Here is a 19,397-nt window from a genome sequence, read left to right as displayed (position 1 = left end):
AAGTTAAGCCCATAAGTTTATGTAAATTTCGTATTTCGTATCTCGACCCCCCCCTTGGGTGGGATAGATTCTGGGGCTAAGCGAGTGGCTGGCTGACTCTTCGGTGGTGGAGTTCCTCTCTCCTATCTTCATGCTGTTGCGGAACCTATGGCATTTTCCCGTGTGTATTTGGTGTGTTCACTGGTGGTGTGCTGTTTAACACTTTTCCCTCCCTCCTTTTAGAGCAGCCTTTAGTCATCGTGGTAAGTTCCAGCCTGTCCCCTGTATTGGGGATTAGTGTCATAGCATTGAGTTGGGCTTTAGCCCACAGGCCTCTGTGTTTATTTGTATGTATGCGAACAGATTATGTTTTTTGTTATCATGTTGTGCTTTTAATATTGTGGAAAATTTTTATGTATAAATAAAGATTTATTTAGGTTTATTTTTGTTAATCCTGTCCCTGCATGACCAGTGGGAACAAATTTGTCTTGTCTATTTTGGATAAATCCTATTTTGGATTAATGTACAACTCAAAAGAATAAACTATTTCCTGGGGCAAAATACCATTGTCAATAATGGTCAATAATGACATTTATCATATTGTACTGTTCCAATTAGACTTGCTGAAATTGCGCTCTTGCCACATTTACTAAACTCCACCTGTTCTAATGAGAAATATCTACAATACACTCGTCCTGTGTCTTTGTGCTGCATGATATTATAATGAACCCCCAGAAGCAGATGTCAGAAAATCCATATGTTTATTAGCAGTAGAAATGTGATTAGAAACTCTTAGAAGCAAATTCTGAAGCTAAAATTATGGTCAGAGGACAGGCACAGTTCAAAAAACTAACAAAACAATAGCAAACGATTTGCATTGAATCGTTGAGTAAGCATGCTTATGAATGTAAAAACCAAGAAGTGGGTGGGTCAGTATTCAGGAGAGCGCTCCCACTAGGCTTCCTATGACTCTGTTGTGTTGGAGACCCCTGCTTTAGAAACAATAAGATATAATACAGAGGTGATTGAGCTCAAACTTAAATCAACAGAGTCTGAGACACTGAGATGGAATTAAAATACAATTATCTCATTTATATTGCTTCCATCATCATGATCATCAGAATCATAAGAAATATACAATACATCTATGAGATAAAGAAAAGTATTTGTGCACTCTGTATCTGTGAATGATTACAGAGGAAACAAGAGCAGAGACTGAAACTCAATTATCATCTAAATATTGTCTTTGATATTGTATAGATTTAGCACTTTTCATTTAAAATGATACACGTCATTGAGAAACATGTTTCTCACAGATCCAGGGAAACTTAGCAGAACATTTCTGGTCATTCCAAGTGCCAGTTGAACTTGAACCGGAAATCACAGCACAGTCCTCTTCACCTGCATTATTCGGTTTCCCTCCAGCCCAGGACCTGAAACTAAGAGAATCAGATCTGATTCAATCTCCTTCAGTTCACACATTTAACTGAATCCTCTCAGCCTCTGCTTACTGAAATGCACATTGGAACAATAAAAAATACAAGTATAATAAGGAATAATCTTTGTTCAAGCAGGAGAACATTATTAATATGATTTCATTTATATTACATGATAAAAACAGGGAAATATTTTCTTACCCAGTGTTCAGTGGTGTATCGTCCACCCATTTCCACTCTCCCTCTTTTACTGTGTCACTCAGACCAATCCAAGTCTCAAGGTTGTCCAGCTGTTTAATGATGAACTCCTTTAAATGACATAAAAAACATCAGAATAAAAAAGCTTTACTCTCTCTCTCTCTGTGTCTCTCTCTCTCTCACTCTCTCTCTCTTTTTCTCTCTCTCTCTCTCTCTCTCTCTCTCTCTCTCTCTCTCTCTCTCTCTCTCTCTCACCTGTTCCTCTTTGCTGTTTATGATCACCAGGTCTGCTCCTTTGGCCTTGCAGTCTTTTCTGCTCTCCTTCCAGCTCTTCATCTCATTAGACATGATATAAAAACTGGAACTAAAACTGAAACACTTCTGTTTACCTACAGATACCAGTGGAGAAGATTTACAGATCAAAATACATTATTTTATTATCATGTTTATTATCAAGTCATGATTTCGTTTTGTCCACGTAGACAATAGAATATGAGGAAAACATTTATTCATTCATTCATTCATTTTCTACCGCTTATCTGAAGTACCTCGAGTCACGGGGAGCCTGTGCCTATCTCAGGCGTCATCGGGCATCAAGGCAGGATACACCCTGGACGGGGTGCCAACCCATCGCAGGGCACACACACACTCTCATTCACTCACGCACCACGGACAATCTTCCAGAGATGCCAATCAACCTACCATGCATGTCTTTGGACCGGGGGAGGAAACCGGAATACCCAGAGATAACCCCCGAGGCACGGGGAGAACATGCAAATTCCACACACACAAGGCGGAGGCGGGAATTGAACCCCGACCCTGGAGGTGTGAGGCGAACATGCTAACCACTAAGCCACCGTGCCCCCCAGGAAAACATTTAATCAGCTGTAAATAACATTATAACAGATATCAGTTATCTATTAGTATTTATCTATTATTATTACTTATTTCAAAGTAACCTACAAGTTCAGGGACAGTATTGTAAAGTATTAGCAATATTATAGAGATTTGTTTCATTCTAAGATCTTGGAGGAACATGTGAGAGGATGTGAGTTTAAATCATTATTCTACAGATTCAAGATGGTATGTAGATTTCCACTGAGGACATTTAACTGTTGAACAAAAAATGTAAAACAAAATTCAGCTACTTACTTGAACTACAAAATGTTCTCAGGTATCTGTCTCTATCTTCCCGTAACTGGTCTCTGTCTTTAGTCAGGTTATTGTAACTGGTCTGTAACTGGTCTCTGTCTTTAGTCAGGTTATTGTAACTGGACTGTAACTGGTCTCTGTCTTTATTCAGGTTATTGTAACTGGACTGTAACTGGTCTCTGTCTTTAGTCAGAATGCTGAATTTGTAGTTTATTAGCAGTAGAGTCCAATACAACATTCTAGAAAATGTGAAGCTAAAATCGTGTTCAGAGGACAGGCACAGTTCAAAAAACTAACAATACTTTATTTTATGGCATTCACTTGATTTTTATCCATTTTGTACACATTCTATGAACCTTTAGGTGAGCTACTCAGAGTGTTGTGTTGGAGACCCCTAATTTAGAAACAATAAGATATAATACAGCGGTGATTGAGCTCAAGGTTCTGCTAAATCAACAGAGTCCGAGACACCGAGATGGACCTAAAATACAACTAGATTTGTAAAGTTCGTCGCGACAAACTTTGATGTTGGCTTTGACGAGGTAAGTATTCGCAAAGGCCAGTGTTTTTTGGAGGCAAGTGGACATAAGGGTCAGTGTTACTTTTGGAGGCAAGTGGGCAGACAGATAGGGTGTCAAAACATTTGGAGGGAAGTGGAGACCAGCATGTGACATCATCCAAATACTCCTGAGGAAGTTCCCCTCATTGTTCTGAGTGTTTTGATATGTCACATGTCCATGTTGTAAAAAGTTTTTTGATTTTGCATATTTTGGGGGCGGGGCTGCGGCACAACCCAAAGGCCAGTCGGTACACCAATTTAAAACTTTGTTCAGAGTATCACCCTAAAGGAGCTGGCCGAGTTTGGTGTAGATAGTTCGAAAGCTTGCTGAGTTATAAACCTCCAAATTTTATAATGGGAATCTATGGGAAAAAAGGCCACTTTGAGACCCGGTACCGGAAGTACCGGTACTCGGATCGCTTAGAAAAGTAATAGCAACAAACTTCAGACCAGGTTCTACAACATATCCGAATTTGGTGCATGCGGCTCGAAAGCGCTAGGCCGCATTAAATTTTATAAATTTTTGTCTAAGCTGAAATAGGAAAACAAAATGTTGGCTTCTACAAAGCCAACATAATTATCTCATTTAAATTGCTTCCATCATCATGATCATCAGAATCATAAGAAATATACAATACATCTATGAGATAAAGAAAAGTATTTGTGCACTCTGTGTAATAGATTTGTGTATTGACAGGTTAAGGCTGCCACCTTCTGGGTCATTATGGTAAAGGCAGTTGTTATGTTACGTTGTTGGCAAATGATAATTGAGCCTTTGCGGCACCTGTAATAACAGAGTCTGTCCCCGGAAGTAAGAAGTAAAGACGTGTTAAGTTGTTCTGCTCAGCCTGTTTATTGTCTTCCACCTGATATACTACAAATGGCGACGAGGATATTTAATGAATACCGCTGCGTCAATGGTTTGTAAGAGTCACGTACACAGGTCGTGGTAAAAAAAAAAAAAAGTTTTTTTTTTCCGAGGAACCAGGCACGTGTTGGATTAGCAGTTAACATTGAAATCAGCATGGCTGTGCTAGTCGGTCGTGTGGATGAATACAATGACGCGAAGGAGGATTTTGAGTCGTATCTGGAACGTCTGGAGCAGTGGATGTTGGCGAATGACATCGAGGATGAAAAGAAAGTCTGCGTGTTTCTCTCGGTGATTGGGGCTGATGCTTATAAGCTGCTGAAGAATCTGGTGTCACCGACAGTACCGAGTGCTATGGCGTATGCTGATCTGGTGAGAGCACTGAGCACGCATTACAAGCCGGCACCGATTGTAATCGCGGAACGGTTTCGGTTTCAGAGGCGTAACCAGAAAGAGAGTGAAACTGTCTCTGATTATGTGGTGGCTTTGAGGCAGTTAGCTGCTACCTGTGTTTTCGGACAGTACCTGGATGATGCGCTGAGAGATCGTTTTGTGAGTGGATTACGCTCGGATGCCGTGCAACGCAGGTTGTTGTCTGAGAAGGATCTGACCTTCTCGAAGGCTTGTGAGATTGCAGTGTCAATGGAACTGGCGTCAAAGAAATCGATGGAATTTTCTGGACACAGCGAGCCTCAGCAGGTAAATGCCCTGTCAAGTGCAAGCTTTTCTGAGAAGGGGAGGAAAGGTCAGTTTAGACGACAAAATGATGATAAAATGCAAAGCAAGGGACAGAAAGGAGTAAAAAATTACTTGGGACCACAACAGACATGCTACCGATGTGGGGGAAAACACTCAGCACGTGACTGCAGATTTAAAAATGAAAAGTGTCATACCTGCTCCAAAATTGGACACATAGCCCGTGCATGTAGAAAGGGAAAGGCCATTTCGCAAACTCAGTATGTGGAAGCTGAAGTAAATACATCCAGAGTGGATGAAGAGGCTGAACTTTTTGGATTGTATGCAGTATACGCCACCTCAAGGTATAAAAAGGGGTACACAGTGGATGTTGCACTGGATGATAAGAGAACAACAATGCTACTGGATACAGGGTCAGCTGTGTCAGTGGTATCTGAGGATTTCTACCAGACGAATCTCAACCATTTCAGTTTAAAACCAGCCCCCGAGTTAAGGCTAAAATCATATTCAGGCCAAAGTATTGCTGTTCGAGGATACATTACGATTCCAGTGCGGTATGAAACACAGCAAGTTACCCTTCCTCTGGTCATTGTAAAAGGAAGTAGACCAGCTCTGATTGGTAGGAACTGGCTAAAGGAACTACACCTGAACTGGGAACAGATTTTCACTGTACACAGGGTGTTTACACAGGCAGATGGGACTCTAGGCGTGAACGAGGTGTTACAGCGCCACCAGGCAGTGTTCTCTGAGAACCAGGGTTGCATAGAGGGCTTTAAAGCCAAAATCCGTATAAAACCAGGCACCACACCAATCTTTTGCAAAGCTCGCCCGGTTCCTTACGCATTAAAGGAAGCAGTAGAAAGGGAGCTGGACAGGTTGGAGAAAATGAAAGTGATTTCAAAGACTGAGAAAAGTGAGTGGGCCTCTCCGATTGTCACTGTACCAAAGGCAGATAAAACAATTAGGGTTTGTGGCGACTACAAGGTCAGTATTAATCGGTGTATGGAAGAGCAGACATACCCACTACCTAACGCCGAAGATTTGTTTGCTACTTTAGCAGGAGGAACATTGTTCAGCAAGCTTGACCTCTCTCATGCCTACCAGCAGTTGATGTTAGACGAAGAGTCAGAGAAATATCTGACCGTTAACACCCATAAGGGCTTGTACAGATTTCATCGCCTCAGCTATGGGGTTTCCAGCGCACCTGCGATTTTTCAGTCTGTTATGGACCAGATTTTACTAGGACTGGATCATGTGACATGTTTTTTGGATGATATTCTCATCACTGCGTCATCTGAGGAAATGCATTTAAAAAGACTGGATGAAGTGCTCACACGTCTGGAAAAACACGGTGTCCGGGTGAAAATGTCTAAATGTAAGTTTTTTCAGAGCAGTGTGGAGTATCTGGGACATCGCATCGACCAGGATGGTCTGCACCCCACTAATGAAAAGGTAGCAGCCATAAACAAAGCGCCGGAGCCAAAAAATGTCACTGAGCTGAAGTCTTTCTTAGGTCTTCTTAACTATTACAGCCGTTTCCTGCCAAACTCCTCCACCATCCTCCGCCCTCTACACAGCCTGCTGAGAAAAGAGGCAAAGTGGGTTTGGACCTTTGAGTGTGCTAAGGCATTTGAAGATGCAAAGCAGCTATTACAGAAAAATAATGTGTTGGTGCATTACGACACACGTTTGCCACTCCGGATTGCGTGTGATGCGTCACCCTATGGAGTAGGGGCGGTGATTTCTCATGTCATGAAGAATGGAGAGGAACGGCCTGTGGCTTTTGCATCAAGGACATTAACGGAGGCTGAAGGGAAATATGCCCAAATTGAAAAGGAGGCCCTTGCCATCATTTTTGGAGTAAAGAAATTCCACAAATATCTATATGGGAGGAAATTCACACTCATTACAGATCACAAACCACTGTTAACTATACTGGGACCAAAGTCAGCGGTTCCAACTTTAGCGGCATTAAGGATGCAACGCTGGGCTCTCATCCTTATGGCATACAGTTATGATATTGAGTACAGAAGATCAGCTGATCATGCTAACGCTGATGCTTTGTCTCGCCTACCCAGTGCCTCATTAGACAACACAGGAGAAGAGGGAGGTATTTTCTACTTCTCACACGTGGAGGAACTACCAGTGAGTGCAAAAGACATTGAGAGTGCTACTTTAAAAGATCCTACACTGAACAAAGTGTGGAGCTACACAATGAATGGATGGCCAAGTTATGTTCAGGAGGAAGCACTACGGCCTTATTTCATACGTAGGCAGGAGTTGTCAGTGGAACAAGGTTGCGTTCTTTGGGGCCAGCGAGTCATCATACCCCCAGGCTATCGGCAGCGCTTACTGGATGACCTTCATCAGGTGCACCCAGGTATCTGCCGCATGAAAGCTCTCGCTCGCAGTTCCATGTGGTGGCCTGGCTGTGATGGGGATATTGAGGAGCTCGTGAAAGGTTGCTCTATATGTCAAGCTGTTCAGAAAATGCCAGCAGTCGCACCACTGCACCACTGGAGATGGCCGGAAAGAGTGTGGCAGAGAATTCATATTGATTTTGCTGAAAAGGACAAGCAGTATTTTTTGGTGGTCATTGATAGTCATTCAAAGTGGTTAGAAGTGTTTCCTGTGTCCTCTACCACCTCTCACAAAACCATTGAAGTGCTGCGAAGCCTATTCTCTGCGTATGGACTGCCAGAGGAGCTGGTATCTGATAATGGTCCACAGCTGGTGTCGAGGGAGTTTACACAGTTCCTGGAGAGAAACGGTATCAAACACACTGCTGTTCCTGCATATCATCCTGCATCGAATGGAGCTGCAGAGAGGTCGGTGCAGATTTTGAAACGTGCACTTACAAAGGATGTGTTGGAGGCGGAGAAAAAGGCTCTTTTGCCACTCAGTCATAGACTGGCAAATTTCCTGCTCATGTACCGCAGTACACCCCACACCGTGACGGGACGTACACCGGCTGAGTTATTTCTGAAACGCCAGATACGAACCCGCTTCAGTTTGCTTAGGCCCACGCTTGCCAGACGGATGGAAGAGAAACAAGCCACTCAGAAACGTCATCATGACTGTGGTGGCTCATCTCTTCGTTTCTTTCAGGAAGGGGAAGCGGTCCGCGTCCGGGATTTCAGGGGAGGAGGGGACAAATGGAATCGGGCAAAAGTACTAAAAAGACTGGGAGCTGTCACATATTTGGTACAAGAGGGTCAGAGGCAACGCACAGTGCATGTCGACCACATGTTGCCCGGACGAGGAAATGTGGGTACACTTCCACAAAGCTTGCCCTCACCAGTGGTGGAAAATGAGCCGCAGGTAACTATGGACTGTGCTTGTCCAGCTGTTTTGCCCAGTGCACCGGTGACGCTAATATCACCTACTGTTCTCTCTAAACCAACCGAACGGGTGGTCGAAGCGCCATCCCCCACAGCAAACAAAAAGTCACCTGAGAAACGGAGGTACCCAGAGCGGGTCCGCATACCACCTAAAAAACTGAATCTATGACCGGCAGGAATTTCTTGGTAAATGTGAATCTGCACAGTGGATGTAAGCTGCCAAGAGACATTTTTTTTGTTGAAAATAGGAAGTTTTGCCGTAAATTTAGATTTAATTAAGGCAGTGGATTTATTTTGACTGTGAGATTTATATGCAAAGTTATTGTTGCTTGTTCTTTCTGAACTTAAAATTGCTCTTGTTTAAAACTAAAAGGGGAGGAATGTAATAGATTTGTGTATTGACAGGTTAAGGCTGCCACCTTCTGGGTCATTATGGTAAAGGCAGTTGTTATGTTACGTTGTTGGCAAATGATAATTGAGCCTTTGCGGCACCTGTAATAACAGAGTCTGTCCCCGGAAGTAAGAAGTAAAGACGTGTTAAGTTGTTCTGCTCAGCCTGTTTATTGTCTTCCACCTGATATACTACACTCTGTATCTGTGAATGATTACAGAGGAAACAAGAGCAGAGACTGAAACTCAATTAGCATCTAAATATTGTCTTTGATATTGTATAGATTTAGCACTTTTCATTTAAAATGATACACGTCATTGAGAAACATGTTTCTCACAGATCCAGGGAAACTTAGCAGAACATTTCTGGTCATTCCAGGTTGCAGTCAAATGTGAAGCATAAGTGTAAATCACAGCACAGTCCTCGTCACCTGAATTATTCGGTTCCCCTTGAGCCCAGGACCTGAAACTAAGAGAATTATACGGTGGCAGAGAAGTGCAAAACAAATTAACAAATCCAAAAACAAATTAACAAATCTGAAAACACAACGACAAGTCAGACAACCCGGAAACGGTAGTGTATCGTTTTTGAATGGAAATACCGATCATTGGACAAGACACCTGTCACTCAAGATATACAGGTATGGAATCTTATGTGTAATGTGTAAAGTTCTCCGTTTAAATATAAGAAAATAAAATTAATCCACAGTAATCCATTCCATTCATCCATCCATCCAAACTTTTCCCTGCGGCAGACTGTTGAACTTCATGTATACCTTGAGTGACAGGTGTCTTGTCCAATCACAAACTATACCAACCTCTTCCGGGTTGTCTGAAATGTAGTTGTGTTTTTGGATTTGTTAATGTATTTCGTGCACCGATTCAGACAACCCGGAAGAGGTAGGTATAGTTTGTGAATGGAAACTTACCGATCATTGGACAAGACACCTGTCATTGAAGATATACAGGTGAATGAAAGGTGTCTCGTCCGATGATGGTAAGTTTCCATTCACAAACTATACCAACCTCTTCCGGGTTGTCTGACTTGTTAATGTGTTTTTGGATTTGTTAATTTGTTTTCGGATTTGTTAATTTGTTTTCGGATTTGTTAATGTGTTTTGCACTTCTCGGCCACCGTAGAATCAGATCTGATTCAATCTCCTTCAGTTCACACATTTAACTGAATCCTCTCTGCCTCTGTTTACTGAAATGCACATTGGAACAATAAAAAATACAAGTATAATAAGGAATAATCTTTGTTCAAGCAGGAGAACATTATTAAGATGATTTCATTTGTATTACATGATAAAAACAGGGAAATATTTTCTTACCCAGTGTTCAGTGGTGTATCGTCCACCCATTTCCACTCTCCCTCTTTTACTGTGTCACTCAGACCAATCCAAGTCTCACGTGTGTCCAGATGTTTAACGATGAACTCCTTTAAATGACAAAAATAACAGCAGAATAAAAATCTCTCTCTCTCTCTCTCTCTCTCTCTCTCTCTCTCTCTCTCTCTCTCTCTCTCTCTCTCACCTGTTCCTCTTTACTGTTTATGATCACCAGGTCTGCTCCTTTGGCCTTGCAGTCTTTTCTGCTCTCCTCCCAGCTCTTCTTCTCATTAGATATAACATAAAAACTGGAACTAAAACTGAAACACTTCTGTTTACCTACAGATACCAGAGGAGAAGATTTACAGATCAAAACACATACATTCTTGTGTTGTTATTATTATTATTATTATTATTATTATTATTATTATTATTATTATTATTATTATTATTATTGTTGTTGTTGTTGTTGTTGTTGTTGTTGTTGTATAGTCATGATTTCAATTTCTCCACATAGACAATAATATATGAAGAAAACATTTAATCAGCCGTAATTAACATTAAAACAGATATTAGTTATCTATTGTTCCTCCAGTAGACTGTGAGACCTCTTCAGACTCAGGAGTTACCTAGTTGTAAGTAATTATCTAGTAGTTACTGCTAGTAACTTAGTGTTAATGAAGAATTATTCATTTATTTTTTCTTACTTCATGCACATTTAACTTCAAGTTCAGGGACAGTATTGTAAAGTTTAGCAATATTACAGAGATTCACTTCTTTCTAAGATCTTGGAGGAACATGTGAGAGGATGTGAGTTTAAATCATTATTCTACAGATTCAAGATGGTATGTAGATTTCCACTGAGGGCATTTAACTGTTGAGCAAAAAATGTTAAATAAAATTCAGCTACTTACATGAACTACAAAATGTTCTCAGGTATCTGTCTCTCTCTTCCCGTAACTGGTCTCTGTCTTTACTCAGTTTATTGTAACTGGTCTGTAACTGGTCTCTGTCTTTAGTCAGGTTATTGTAACTGGACTGTAACTGGTCTCAGTCTTTAGTCAGGTTATTGTAACTGGACTGTAACTGGTCTCTGTCTTTAGTCAGAATGCTGAATTTGATCCACAGAACTGTGACAGCAGTCAGCAAGGAAACAAACAGAAGCAGCACCAACCACACTGCAGTCAGTCTGCAACACCTGCTCCATGCAGTGTCTCCTCCTACAGGTACATGAACACCAAAGACCCAGGTTTTAGTATCTCAAACTTATCTAACATTTACAGTTTAACATAAACACTGAGCTGGAGAACATCCTAGTAACTCTATCCAGCCGTCAGTATGAAACTCCTTCCTTTCCATTAATGTATGCAGTGATGGGTGGAGCTTTGGGCTGGTTTTGAATAAGCTGACTGGCTTACTAAAACATGTATGTGTAATAATATAATGATTTTATAATGGTACAAAAATAAGGAAATGCTCCTGTCTGCTGAGGCCTTTGATTACAGTTTACAGCTATAAGATAAATTGGTTTCACAGTTGTCTCAATGGTTTAGGTGTTATCGACAGTATAATCTGTTTATAAAGTGCAGAAATCAGATTTAAATGTTTATGTCTTGCGTTAAAACACATGCAGATAACGTAACTGTCAGGGAGCTACCTGACTCTTCTCCCATGCGTGCCCCGCCCGCACGGAGCGGCTCGCCGGCGTACTAATGACACACACCTGACTCTCGTTTCTACCTCATCACCAACCCTATAAGATCCCCTCTCTCACGCTAACCAGCGTCCGTTATTACCAATGGTTCGGCGTGCTTCCAACATGCCGTTAGCATTCTCTTCCGGACTTCGTGGGCCGTGCTCTCTAGCGCACCACCACATATTTATCTCTGCTAACCAGTTGTTTGTGGAATTAAAACAGTTTGCCTTCACTTCGGCTTTCACCTCTGTGTTTGGCGTAACAGAATAACGGACCTAACAAAAAAAAAATAAATAAATAAATAAATTATTTTTTCCTACCGGAATATGGAGAACCTGCCCAGCACACTCCCCGATCCGGTTCGGGATCTGGTCGCCGCGCTTCGAGCCGCCTTTCCCCCCACCGCTGCTCGTCCGGAAACCCCCACTGTCACCGGCAGTCCCATGGCACTCCCGGGAACTTTTTCGGGAGAAGCGTCAGCGTGCCGCGGCTTCCTACTCCAGGTAAATCTCTACATGGAGATGCAGCCTCAGCGCTTCCCTTCCGAGCGCTCCAAGGTGGCGTTCCTCATTTTGCTCCTGTCCGGAAGAGCGCTAGCTTGGGCTCAGGCCTTGTGGGACTCTGACAGCCCCATGATGGAGGTATACGATCATTTCGCGGCACACCTTCGCGAGGTTTTCAGTGCCGCTTCCGGGGTCCTATCCACAGCGGACCAGCTGCTCAGCTTGCGCCAGGGGAAGGATGACATCACGGCGTACAGCTTGCGTTTCCGCACCTTGGCGGCATCTAGTGGCTGGAACGAGGCGGCGCTACTGGGAGTATATCGGCGGGGTCTCTCTCCCGAGATTAAACAGGCCATGGCGGTGTTTGATGACGCTACGGGCCTGGAGGACTTCATTGGGAGATCCTTAGGACTTTCCCAGTGACTGTCCGCATGCCTCCCCAGGTCGCCCACCTCGGGGGAACAGCCTGGACTGGCGGCCACAGCTGACGCCGAACCCATGCAGCTGGGTTCTCAGAGGCTTCCCCGGTGGGGGGGAAATAGCCGCCGGGCTTCGGGCAAAGACCGGTATGGTGGGAGCCCGGGCTACTCCAGCGGCTGTTGCCCCACGTGTCATGCTCCGGCAGCGGTGAGTACGGTAGAGTTTCCGTCGGACATTTCTACTCTGTCCACACTCCCGGTGACGCTTCTAACTCCCTCTCTCTCTCTCTCTGTGGATGCGCTGGTGGACTCAGGTTCGGCAGGGAACTTCATATCCCAAGCCTGCCTCAACAGCTTGCAGCTCCCCCGGGAGAGGGGTTCCCAGGACTTAGCCGTCCAGACCATCCAGGGACGCCCACTAGGTCGGGGCTGGGTGAAGTACTGTGCGCCCATAGTGACTCTATGCGTGGGGCTGTTCCATAGAGAGGAGATAAGGTTCATGGTGCTCGACGAGTCCACTGTCAGCGTGATCCTGGGTAGGCCCTGGCTGAAACAACACGCCCCTGCATGCTCCTGGGACCCCTGCGATATCCTGCAATGGAGTAGCCACTGCCGGGAACACTGCCTCTCTCCGCTTCCATCCAGGGTCCCCAAAGCCCTGGTAGGCGCCACCAGGGTGGAGGAAGCCACGACATCCCAGCAGGCAGAGATCCCCACGGAGTACCAGGCCTTCAAGGACGTGTTCAGTGCCCAGGCAGCTACTCGTCTCCCCCCTCACCGGCGCGGGGACTGCTGCATCGACCTGCTTCCCGGGGCTAAGCTGCCGAAGGGCCGAGTCTATCCCCTTTCTGCTCCAGAACATCAGGCCATGGAGGAGTACATCCAGCAGGCGCTCCGGCAGGGGTTTATCACGAACTCATCCTCCCCGGCTGCGTCGAGCTTCTTCTTTGTGGGAAAGAAGGACGGGGGGCTACGTCCCTGCATCGATTACCGACAGCTCAACGCCCAGATCTCCCCTCTCTCTTACCCTCTCCCGCTGGTCCCAGCAGCTCTGGAGGCCCTGCGAGAGGCACGGGTGTTTTCTAAACTGGATCTCCGGAGCGCGTATAACCTGGTTCGTATCAGGAAGGGGGACGAGTGGAAGACCGCCTTCATAATGCCCTCCGGACACTACGAATACCGGGTCATGCCGTACGGCCTATCTATCGCCCCAGCTGTGTTCCAGGGGTTCATGAACGAGGTGCTCCGACCCTTCTTACAAAGGTTCGTCATGGTTTACATCGATGACATTCTGATATATTCAAGGAAACTAGAGGAACACCATAACCACGTCCGTGAGGTCCTAGGGGCACTTCGTTCCCAACAGCTCTACCTCAACCTCTCCAAGTGCGAGTTTCACTGTAAGGAGGTACAGTTTCTGGGCTACGTCATCAGCGCACGGGGTATACAGATGAACGACAGGAAAGTTAAAGCAGTGAAGAGCTGGCCCGTTTTGGAGACTATTAAGGAACTCCAACGCTTCTTGGGCTTCGCTAACTTTTACCGTCGGTTCATTCAGGGGTACAGCCTGATCACCGCTCCCCTCACTTCTCTCCTCAGGGGTAAGGCGCGGACCCTGAGGTGGACCAAGGAGGCCCAGGGGGCGTTTGAGGAGCTCCGCCAGTGGCTTTTGCTCCGCTCCCGTGTTGCGTCATCCAGACCCCCGGAAGCCCTTTGTAGTGGAGGTGGACGCCTCCTCGACGGGGGTGGGGGCTGCTCTCTCTCAGCAATCAGGCACCCCACCACAGCTCCACCCGTGCGCTTTCTTCTCCCACAAGCTCTCGGCCGCAGAGCAGAACTACGATATCGGCAACCGGGAGCTTCTGGCTATCAAGCTCGCCCTGGACGAGTGGAGGCACTGGTTGGAGGGAGCAGAGCACCCATTCACTGTGATCACAGACCACAAGAATCTTCAGTACCTGCGGGAGGCCCGGAGACTCAATGCCCGGCAGGCTTGTTGGGCCCTCTTCTTCACTCGGTTCCAGTTTCAAGTCACCTACCGAGCTGGGGCGCTCAACGGAAAGGCCGACGCCCTGTCCCGGATATTCGGGCCTGAGGAACCCAGACATCCGGACCCCATTCTCCCTCCTTCGATCGTCGTGGGGCCTATTGTCTGGGACATGGACAGCGAGATCCGTGCGGCCTCCGTCAGGGAGCCCGCCCCAGAGGGTGCCCTGAGGGAAGGGTTTTTGTTCCCACATCCTGCCGCGGGGAGCTAATCCAGTCGGTCCATGAGGGACCGGGCACGGGTCACCCAGGAGAGAGGAGGACGGTCCAGCTCCTTCAGGCTCGCTACTGGTGGCCAAGGATGGCAGAAGAGGTTACCCGCTACGTCCAGGAGTGATCCACCTGCGCCATGGCCAAGGTACCTCGCCACCTGCCCGTCGGCAAGTTGGTGCCGCTCCCCGTCCCTCAGCGCCCCTGGTCACACCTAGGCATCGACTTTGTGACCGACTTGCCACGGTCGGGGGGAAACACGTGTATCCTGGTAGCGGTGGATACTAGGGTCTGCCGACTTGTGCCTCTAAAGGGGTTGCCCACGGCCCTCGAGACGACCGAGGCCTTGTTTCATCACGTATTCAGGAACTTTGGTCTCCCGGAGGAGATAGTTTCGGACCGTGGGCCCCAATTCTCCTCTCGGGTTTGGCGTGCCTTCTTCCGGCTCCTGGGGGTGTCAGTAAATCTGACATCGGGTTACCACCCTCAGTCCAACGGCCAGGCGGAACGCAAGATACAGGAGCTGAACAGGTACTTGAGGACTTACTGCAGGCAAGATCAGGGAGATTGGGCACGGTTCTTACCCTGGGCGGAGTATGCTCAGAACTCGCTTCGCCAGCCGCCCTTGTTCCAGCCGCCCTTGTTCCCCTGGTCGGATCAGCCCAGCGACGTGCCTTCGGTGGACGCCTGGTTCAGGGAGAGCAACCGGGTCTGGGAATCGGCGCACACCCAGTTGTGTCGGGCCCTCCGCACCGCCCGCCGGCACGCCGACGCGAGATGTCTGGAGTCTCCAGGTTACCGCCCCGGGGATCGAGTGTGGCTCTCTACAAAGGACCTGAAGATGAAACTGCCGTGCCGCAAGCTCAGCCCCCGGTTCATTGGGCCGTTCAGGATCGCCAGGAGGATTAGTGACGTGTCCTACCGGCTGGAGCTGCCACCGGGGTACCGCATACACCCAACCTTTCACGTGTCCCTGCTGAAGCCGTGTGTCTCGCCCATTTCTCGCCCTCCAGGTGGCCCCGTGGAGCCCGTCCAGCCGGAGGTCGTAGCTCAGCCGGGCGTCTATGCAGTGCGGGAGGTCCTTGACTCCAGGAGGCGTGGGGGTCGCCTCGAATACCTGGTGGACTGGGAAGGGTACGGCGCGGAGGATCAGTCTTGGGTAGCACGACAGGACGTGCTGGACCCGGGCCTGCTGGCAGATTTCCATACTGCCCACCCGCACCGCCCGGCGCCCAGGGCTAGGGGTCGTCCTCGTCGTAGGGTCAGGGCGTCCGGTGCCGCCCCTGGAGGGGGGGGTGGTGTCAGGGAGCTACCTGACTCTTCTCCCATGCGTGCCCCGCCCGCACGGAGCGGCTCGCCGGCGTACTAATGACACACACCTGACTCTCGTTTCTACCTCATCACCAACCCTATAAGATCCCCTCTCTCACGCTAACCAGCGTCCGTTATTACCAATGGTTCGGCGTGCTTCCAACACGCCGTTAGCATTCTCTTCCGGACTTCGTGGGCCGCGCTCTCTAGCGCACCACCGGATATTTATCTCTGCTAACCAGTTGTTTGTGGAATTAAAACAGTTTGCCTTCACTTCGGCTTTCACCTCTGTGTTTGGCGTAACAGTAACACAAAGGTGATATGAAACAGAAAGACAAGCAAGGCTAAAAAACAAGCTGAGTAAAGAGAGGAAGTTACTCATTTCTCTCTGTGTTCCTCTCACCTTGTCTACATTCTCACAGATATCCACCATCATCTCCACTCACTGGAACATATAAAATCCTAAATGAACGCTTCTCTACTTTATAAAACACTTTTGCAAACTTTAACATTTGTACCTGTGTGTTGTTCTTCTAGGTGTCTCTCTGTGTCAGGGACGTGACCTCTAACACTGTCTGCAGTCTCGTAGATTTCCAGTACCATCTCCACTCGCTCAGATGAATGTTGAAGCATCTTTAAACTATAAAACTAGCAATAAAACATGAAACTAACGCGTCTATATGGACGTGACTGACAGTCTGCACCTCTGTGTGAAGAATGAAATGTGTTGCTGTCAGTAAAGGAAGTCTGTCATAGAGCAAAGGCGAGATCAGTATCTTCTTGTGGTCAAACTGTGAAGACTTTTGAGCTGTGCTTCTTACACATCCTGTAGATGTTCCTGTTAGAGTCCAGCAGTTTTATTAAATATCAAAATAACCTTGTGGATTTATAATGGTGTATACACTGCACCTTCATCGTATTTTTCTTCCTCATAACGTCATTACACAAAGCTATTAGACTTTTTACCTGTTTTAAGACTGATTTATATATTTAGATCAGTTTAAATATGATCATATGAATTCAGTTACATGTTCCTGCAGAAGATATAAAATTATTTGTACATTAACTTATTTATCAGAAACACTACAGCTTTACTCTGAGACTGAATGACACACGGTCCAATGATCTAAGATCAGCATTAACACCTGCTCTATATCACAAAATAAAAAGTACACACTGACAACTGCAGCAATCTTCAGGACTGAAAAGATTGTTGTTACTCACTAATATGACAAGCTGAGTGTTTATTTCCTAACTGAGAGTGTGAATAATGAGAGACTGCAGAGGAAATGACTGTCTATACACTATATGAACAAAAGACTGTGGACGTCTGACCAACAGGCTCATATATGGTTCTTCCCCAATGTATAAAACACACAATAGTATTAAACCATAATAATCAGTACTTTGCTAAACTCCACCTGCTCTAATAATAAATGTCTACAATACACTCATCCTGTGTCTTTGTGCTGCATGATATTGTAATAAACCCCCAGACGCAGATGTCAGAGAATCCGTATGCAGAGTTTATTAGCAGTAGAGTCCAATACAACATTCTAGAAAATGTGAAGCTAAAATCGTGTTCAGAGGACAGGCACAGTTCAAAAAACTAACAATACTATATTTTATGGCGTTCACTTGATTTTTATCCATTTTGTACATATTCTATGAACCTTTAGGTGAGCTACTCAGAGTGTTGTGTTGGAGACCCCTGATTTAGAAACAATAAGATATAATACAGCGGTGATTGAGCTCAAAGTTCTGCTAAATCAACAGAGTCCGAGACACTGAGATGGAATTAAAATACAATTATCTCATTTATATTGGTTCCATCATCATGATCATCAGAATCATAAGAAATATACAATACATCTATGAGATAAAGAAAAGTATTTGTGCACTCTGTATCTGTGAATGATTACAGAGGAAACAAGAGCAGAGACTGAAACTCAATTATCATCTAAATATTGTCTTTGATATTGTATAGATTTAGCACTTTTCAAGTGTATTCAAAATGAGTCAAGTATTCAAAATGATACAGGTCATTGAGAAACATGTTTCTCACAGATCCAGGGTAATTTAGCAGAACATTTCTGGTCATTCCAGGTTTTAGATGAATTTGAAGCGTGAATCACAGCACAGTCCTCTTCATCTTGATTATTCGGTTACCCTTGAGCCCAGTACCTGAAACCAAGAGAATCAGATCAGATTTAATTTCAAAAATAAAAAACAAATATAACAGAAGAATAAAAAAGGCTTTAATCTCTCTCTCTCTCTCTCTCTCTCTCTCTCTCTCTCTCTCTCTCTCTCTCTCTCTCTCTCTCTCACCTGTTCCTCTTTGCTGTTTATGATCACCAGGTCTGCTCCTATGGCCTTGCAGTCTTTTCTGCTCTCCTCCCAGCTCTTCGTCTCATTAGACATGATATAAAAACTGGAACTAAAACTGAAACACTTCTGTTTACCCACAGATACCAGTGGAGAAGATTTACTTATCAAAACACATACATTCTTGTGTTATTATTATTATTATTATTATTATTATTATTATTATTATTATTATTATTATTATTATTATTATTTCAATTTCACCACATAGACAATAGTATATGAGGAAACCATTTAATCAGCCATAATTAACATTAAATCAGATATTAGTTATCTATTAGTCCTCCACTAGACTTTGAGACTGCTTCAGACTCAGGAGTTACTTAGTTGTAAGTAATTAACTAGTAGTTAGTGCTAGTAACATAGTGTTTATGAAGAATGTTATGACCTTCAGTAGGGGGCACGGTGGCTTAGTGGTTAGCACGCTCGCCTCACACCTCCAGGGTCGAGGTTCGATTCCCGCCTCCACCTTGTGTGTGTGGAGTTTGCATGTTCACCCTGTGCCTCGGGGGTTTCCTCCAGGTACTCCGGTTTCCTCCCCTGGTCAAAACACATGCATGGTAGGTTGATTGGCATCTCTGGAAAATTGTCCCTAGTGTGTGATTGCGTGAGTGAATGAGTGTGTGTGCCCTGCGATGGGTTGGCACTCCATCCAGGATGTATCCTGCCTTGATGCCCGATGACGCCTGAGATAGGCACAGGCTCCCCGTGACCCAAGGTAGTTCGGATAAGCGGTAGAAGATGAATGAATGAATGACATTCATGGTGTCTTCTCTTGTACCTGTCATTTGTTTTCAGGAAGACGGTTCCGGAGTTAATATGATGAAGGCTCCGATTGGTTATCATCTCCACCTGTTCCGGATAAAAGGACTGCCTGGAT

At 45.4% G+C, this 19,397-nt stretch overlaps 3 protein-coding genes across 3 annotated transcripts; 1 reads left to right on the top strand and 2 right to left on the bottom strand.

Annotated features, from left to right (window-relative positions):
• Positions 1–1,270: 1,270 nt before the first annotated feature.
• LOC132858349 (C-type lectin domain family 4 member M-like) lies at positions 1,271–3,003 on the bottom strand. The gene is made up of 4 exons (XM_060888654.1): positions 2,772–3,003; positions 1,869–2,002; positions 1,617–1,723; positions 1,271–1,418 (listed from the first exon to the last, which is right to left on the bottom strand). The coding sequence occupies exons 1-4, from the start codon at positions 3,001–3,003 to the stop codon at positions 1,271–1,273; spliced, it is 621 nt and encodes a 206-aa protein (XP_060744637.1).
• Positions 3,004–4,006: 1,003 nt separating this feature from the next.
• Positions 4,007–8,797, top strand: LOC132841914 (uncharacterized protein K02A2.6-like). Its single transcript, XM_060864559.1, has one exon. The coding sequence runs from the start codon at positions 4,349–4,351 to the stop codon at positions 8,396–8,398; it is 4,050 nt and encodes a 1,349-aa protein (XP_060720542.1). The 5' UTR covers positions 4,007–4,348; the 3' UTR covers positions 8,399–8,797.
• Positions 8,798–8,934: 137 nt separating this feature from the next.
• Positions 8,935–11,825, bottom strand: LOC132858340 (CD209 antigen-like protein 2). Its single transcript, XM_060888642.1, has 4 exons — positions 11,744–11,825; positions 10,153–10,286; positions 9,951–10,057; positions 8,935–9,082 (listed from the first exon to the last, which is right to left on the bottom strand). Exons 1-4 carry the CDS (start codon positions 11,823–11,825, stop codon positions 8,935–8,937), a joined length of 471 nt encoding a protein of 156 aa, XP_060744625.1.
• Between the last annotated feature and the right edge of the window lie 7,572 nt (positions 11,826–19,397).

Source organism: Tachysurus vachellii, chromosome 2 (genome assembly GCF_030014155.1).
Source record: "Tachysurus vachellii isolate PV-2020 chromosome 2, HZAU_Pvac_v1, whole genome shotgun sequence".
NCBI lineage: Eukaryota > Metazoa > Chordata > Actinopteri > Siluriformes > Bagridae > Tachysurus > Tachysurus vachellii.
This window is presented reverse-complemented; position numbering and strand designations above follow the sequence as displayed.

What these genes read in the sequence shown, in the direction of transcription:
- LOC132858349 (XM_060888654.1), bottom strand. Translation starts at nt 3,003, where the DNA reads ATGTTGTATTGGACTCTACTGCTAATAAACTACAAATTCAGCATTCTG. An exon ending in ATACCTGAGAACATTTTGTA is followed by an intron (nt 2,003 to 2,771) that starts GTTCAAGTAAGT and finishes TGGTATCTGTAG; the next exon opens with GTAAACAGAAGTGTTTCAGT. An exon ending in GATACACCACTGAACACTGG is followed by an intron (nt 1,419 to 1,616) that starts GTAAGAAAATAT and finishes TGATTCTCTTAG; the next exon opens with TTTCAGGTCCTGGGCTGGAG.
- LOC132841914 (XM_060864559.1), top strand. Translation starts at nt 4,349, where the DNA reads ATGGCTGTGCTAGTCGGTCGTGTGGATGAATACAATGACGCGAAGGAG.
- LOC132858340 (XM_060888642.1), bottom strand. Translation starts at nt 11,825, where the DNA reads ATGTGGTGGTGCGCTAGAGAGCACGGCCCACGAAGTCCGGAAGAGAAT. An exon ending in GGAAGCACGCCGAACCATTG is followed by an intron (nt 10,287 to 11,743) that starts GTAATAACGGAC and finishes TGGTATCTGTAG; the next exon opens with GTAAACAGAAGTGTTTCAGT. An exon ending in GATACACCACTGAACACTGG is followed by an intron (nt 9,083 to 9,950) that starts GTAAGAAAATAT and finishes TCTTAGTTTCAG; the next exon opens with GTCCTGGGCTCAAGGGGAAC.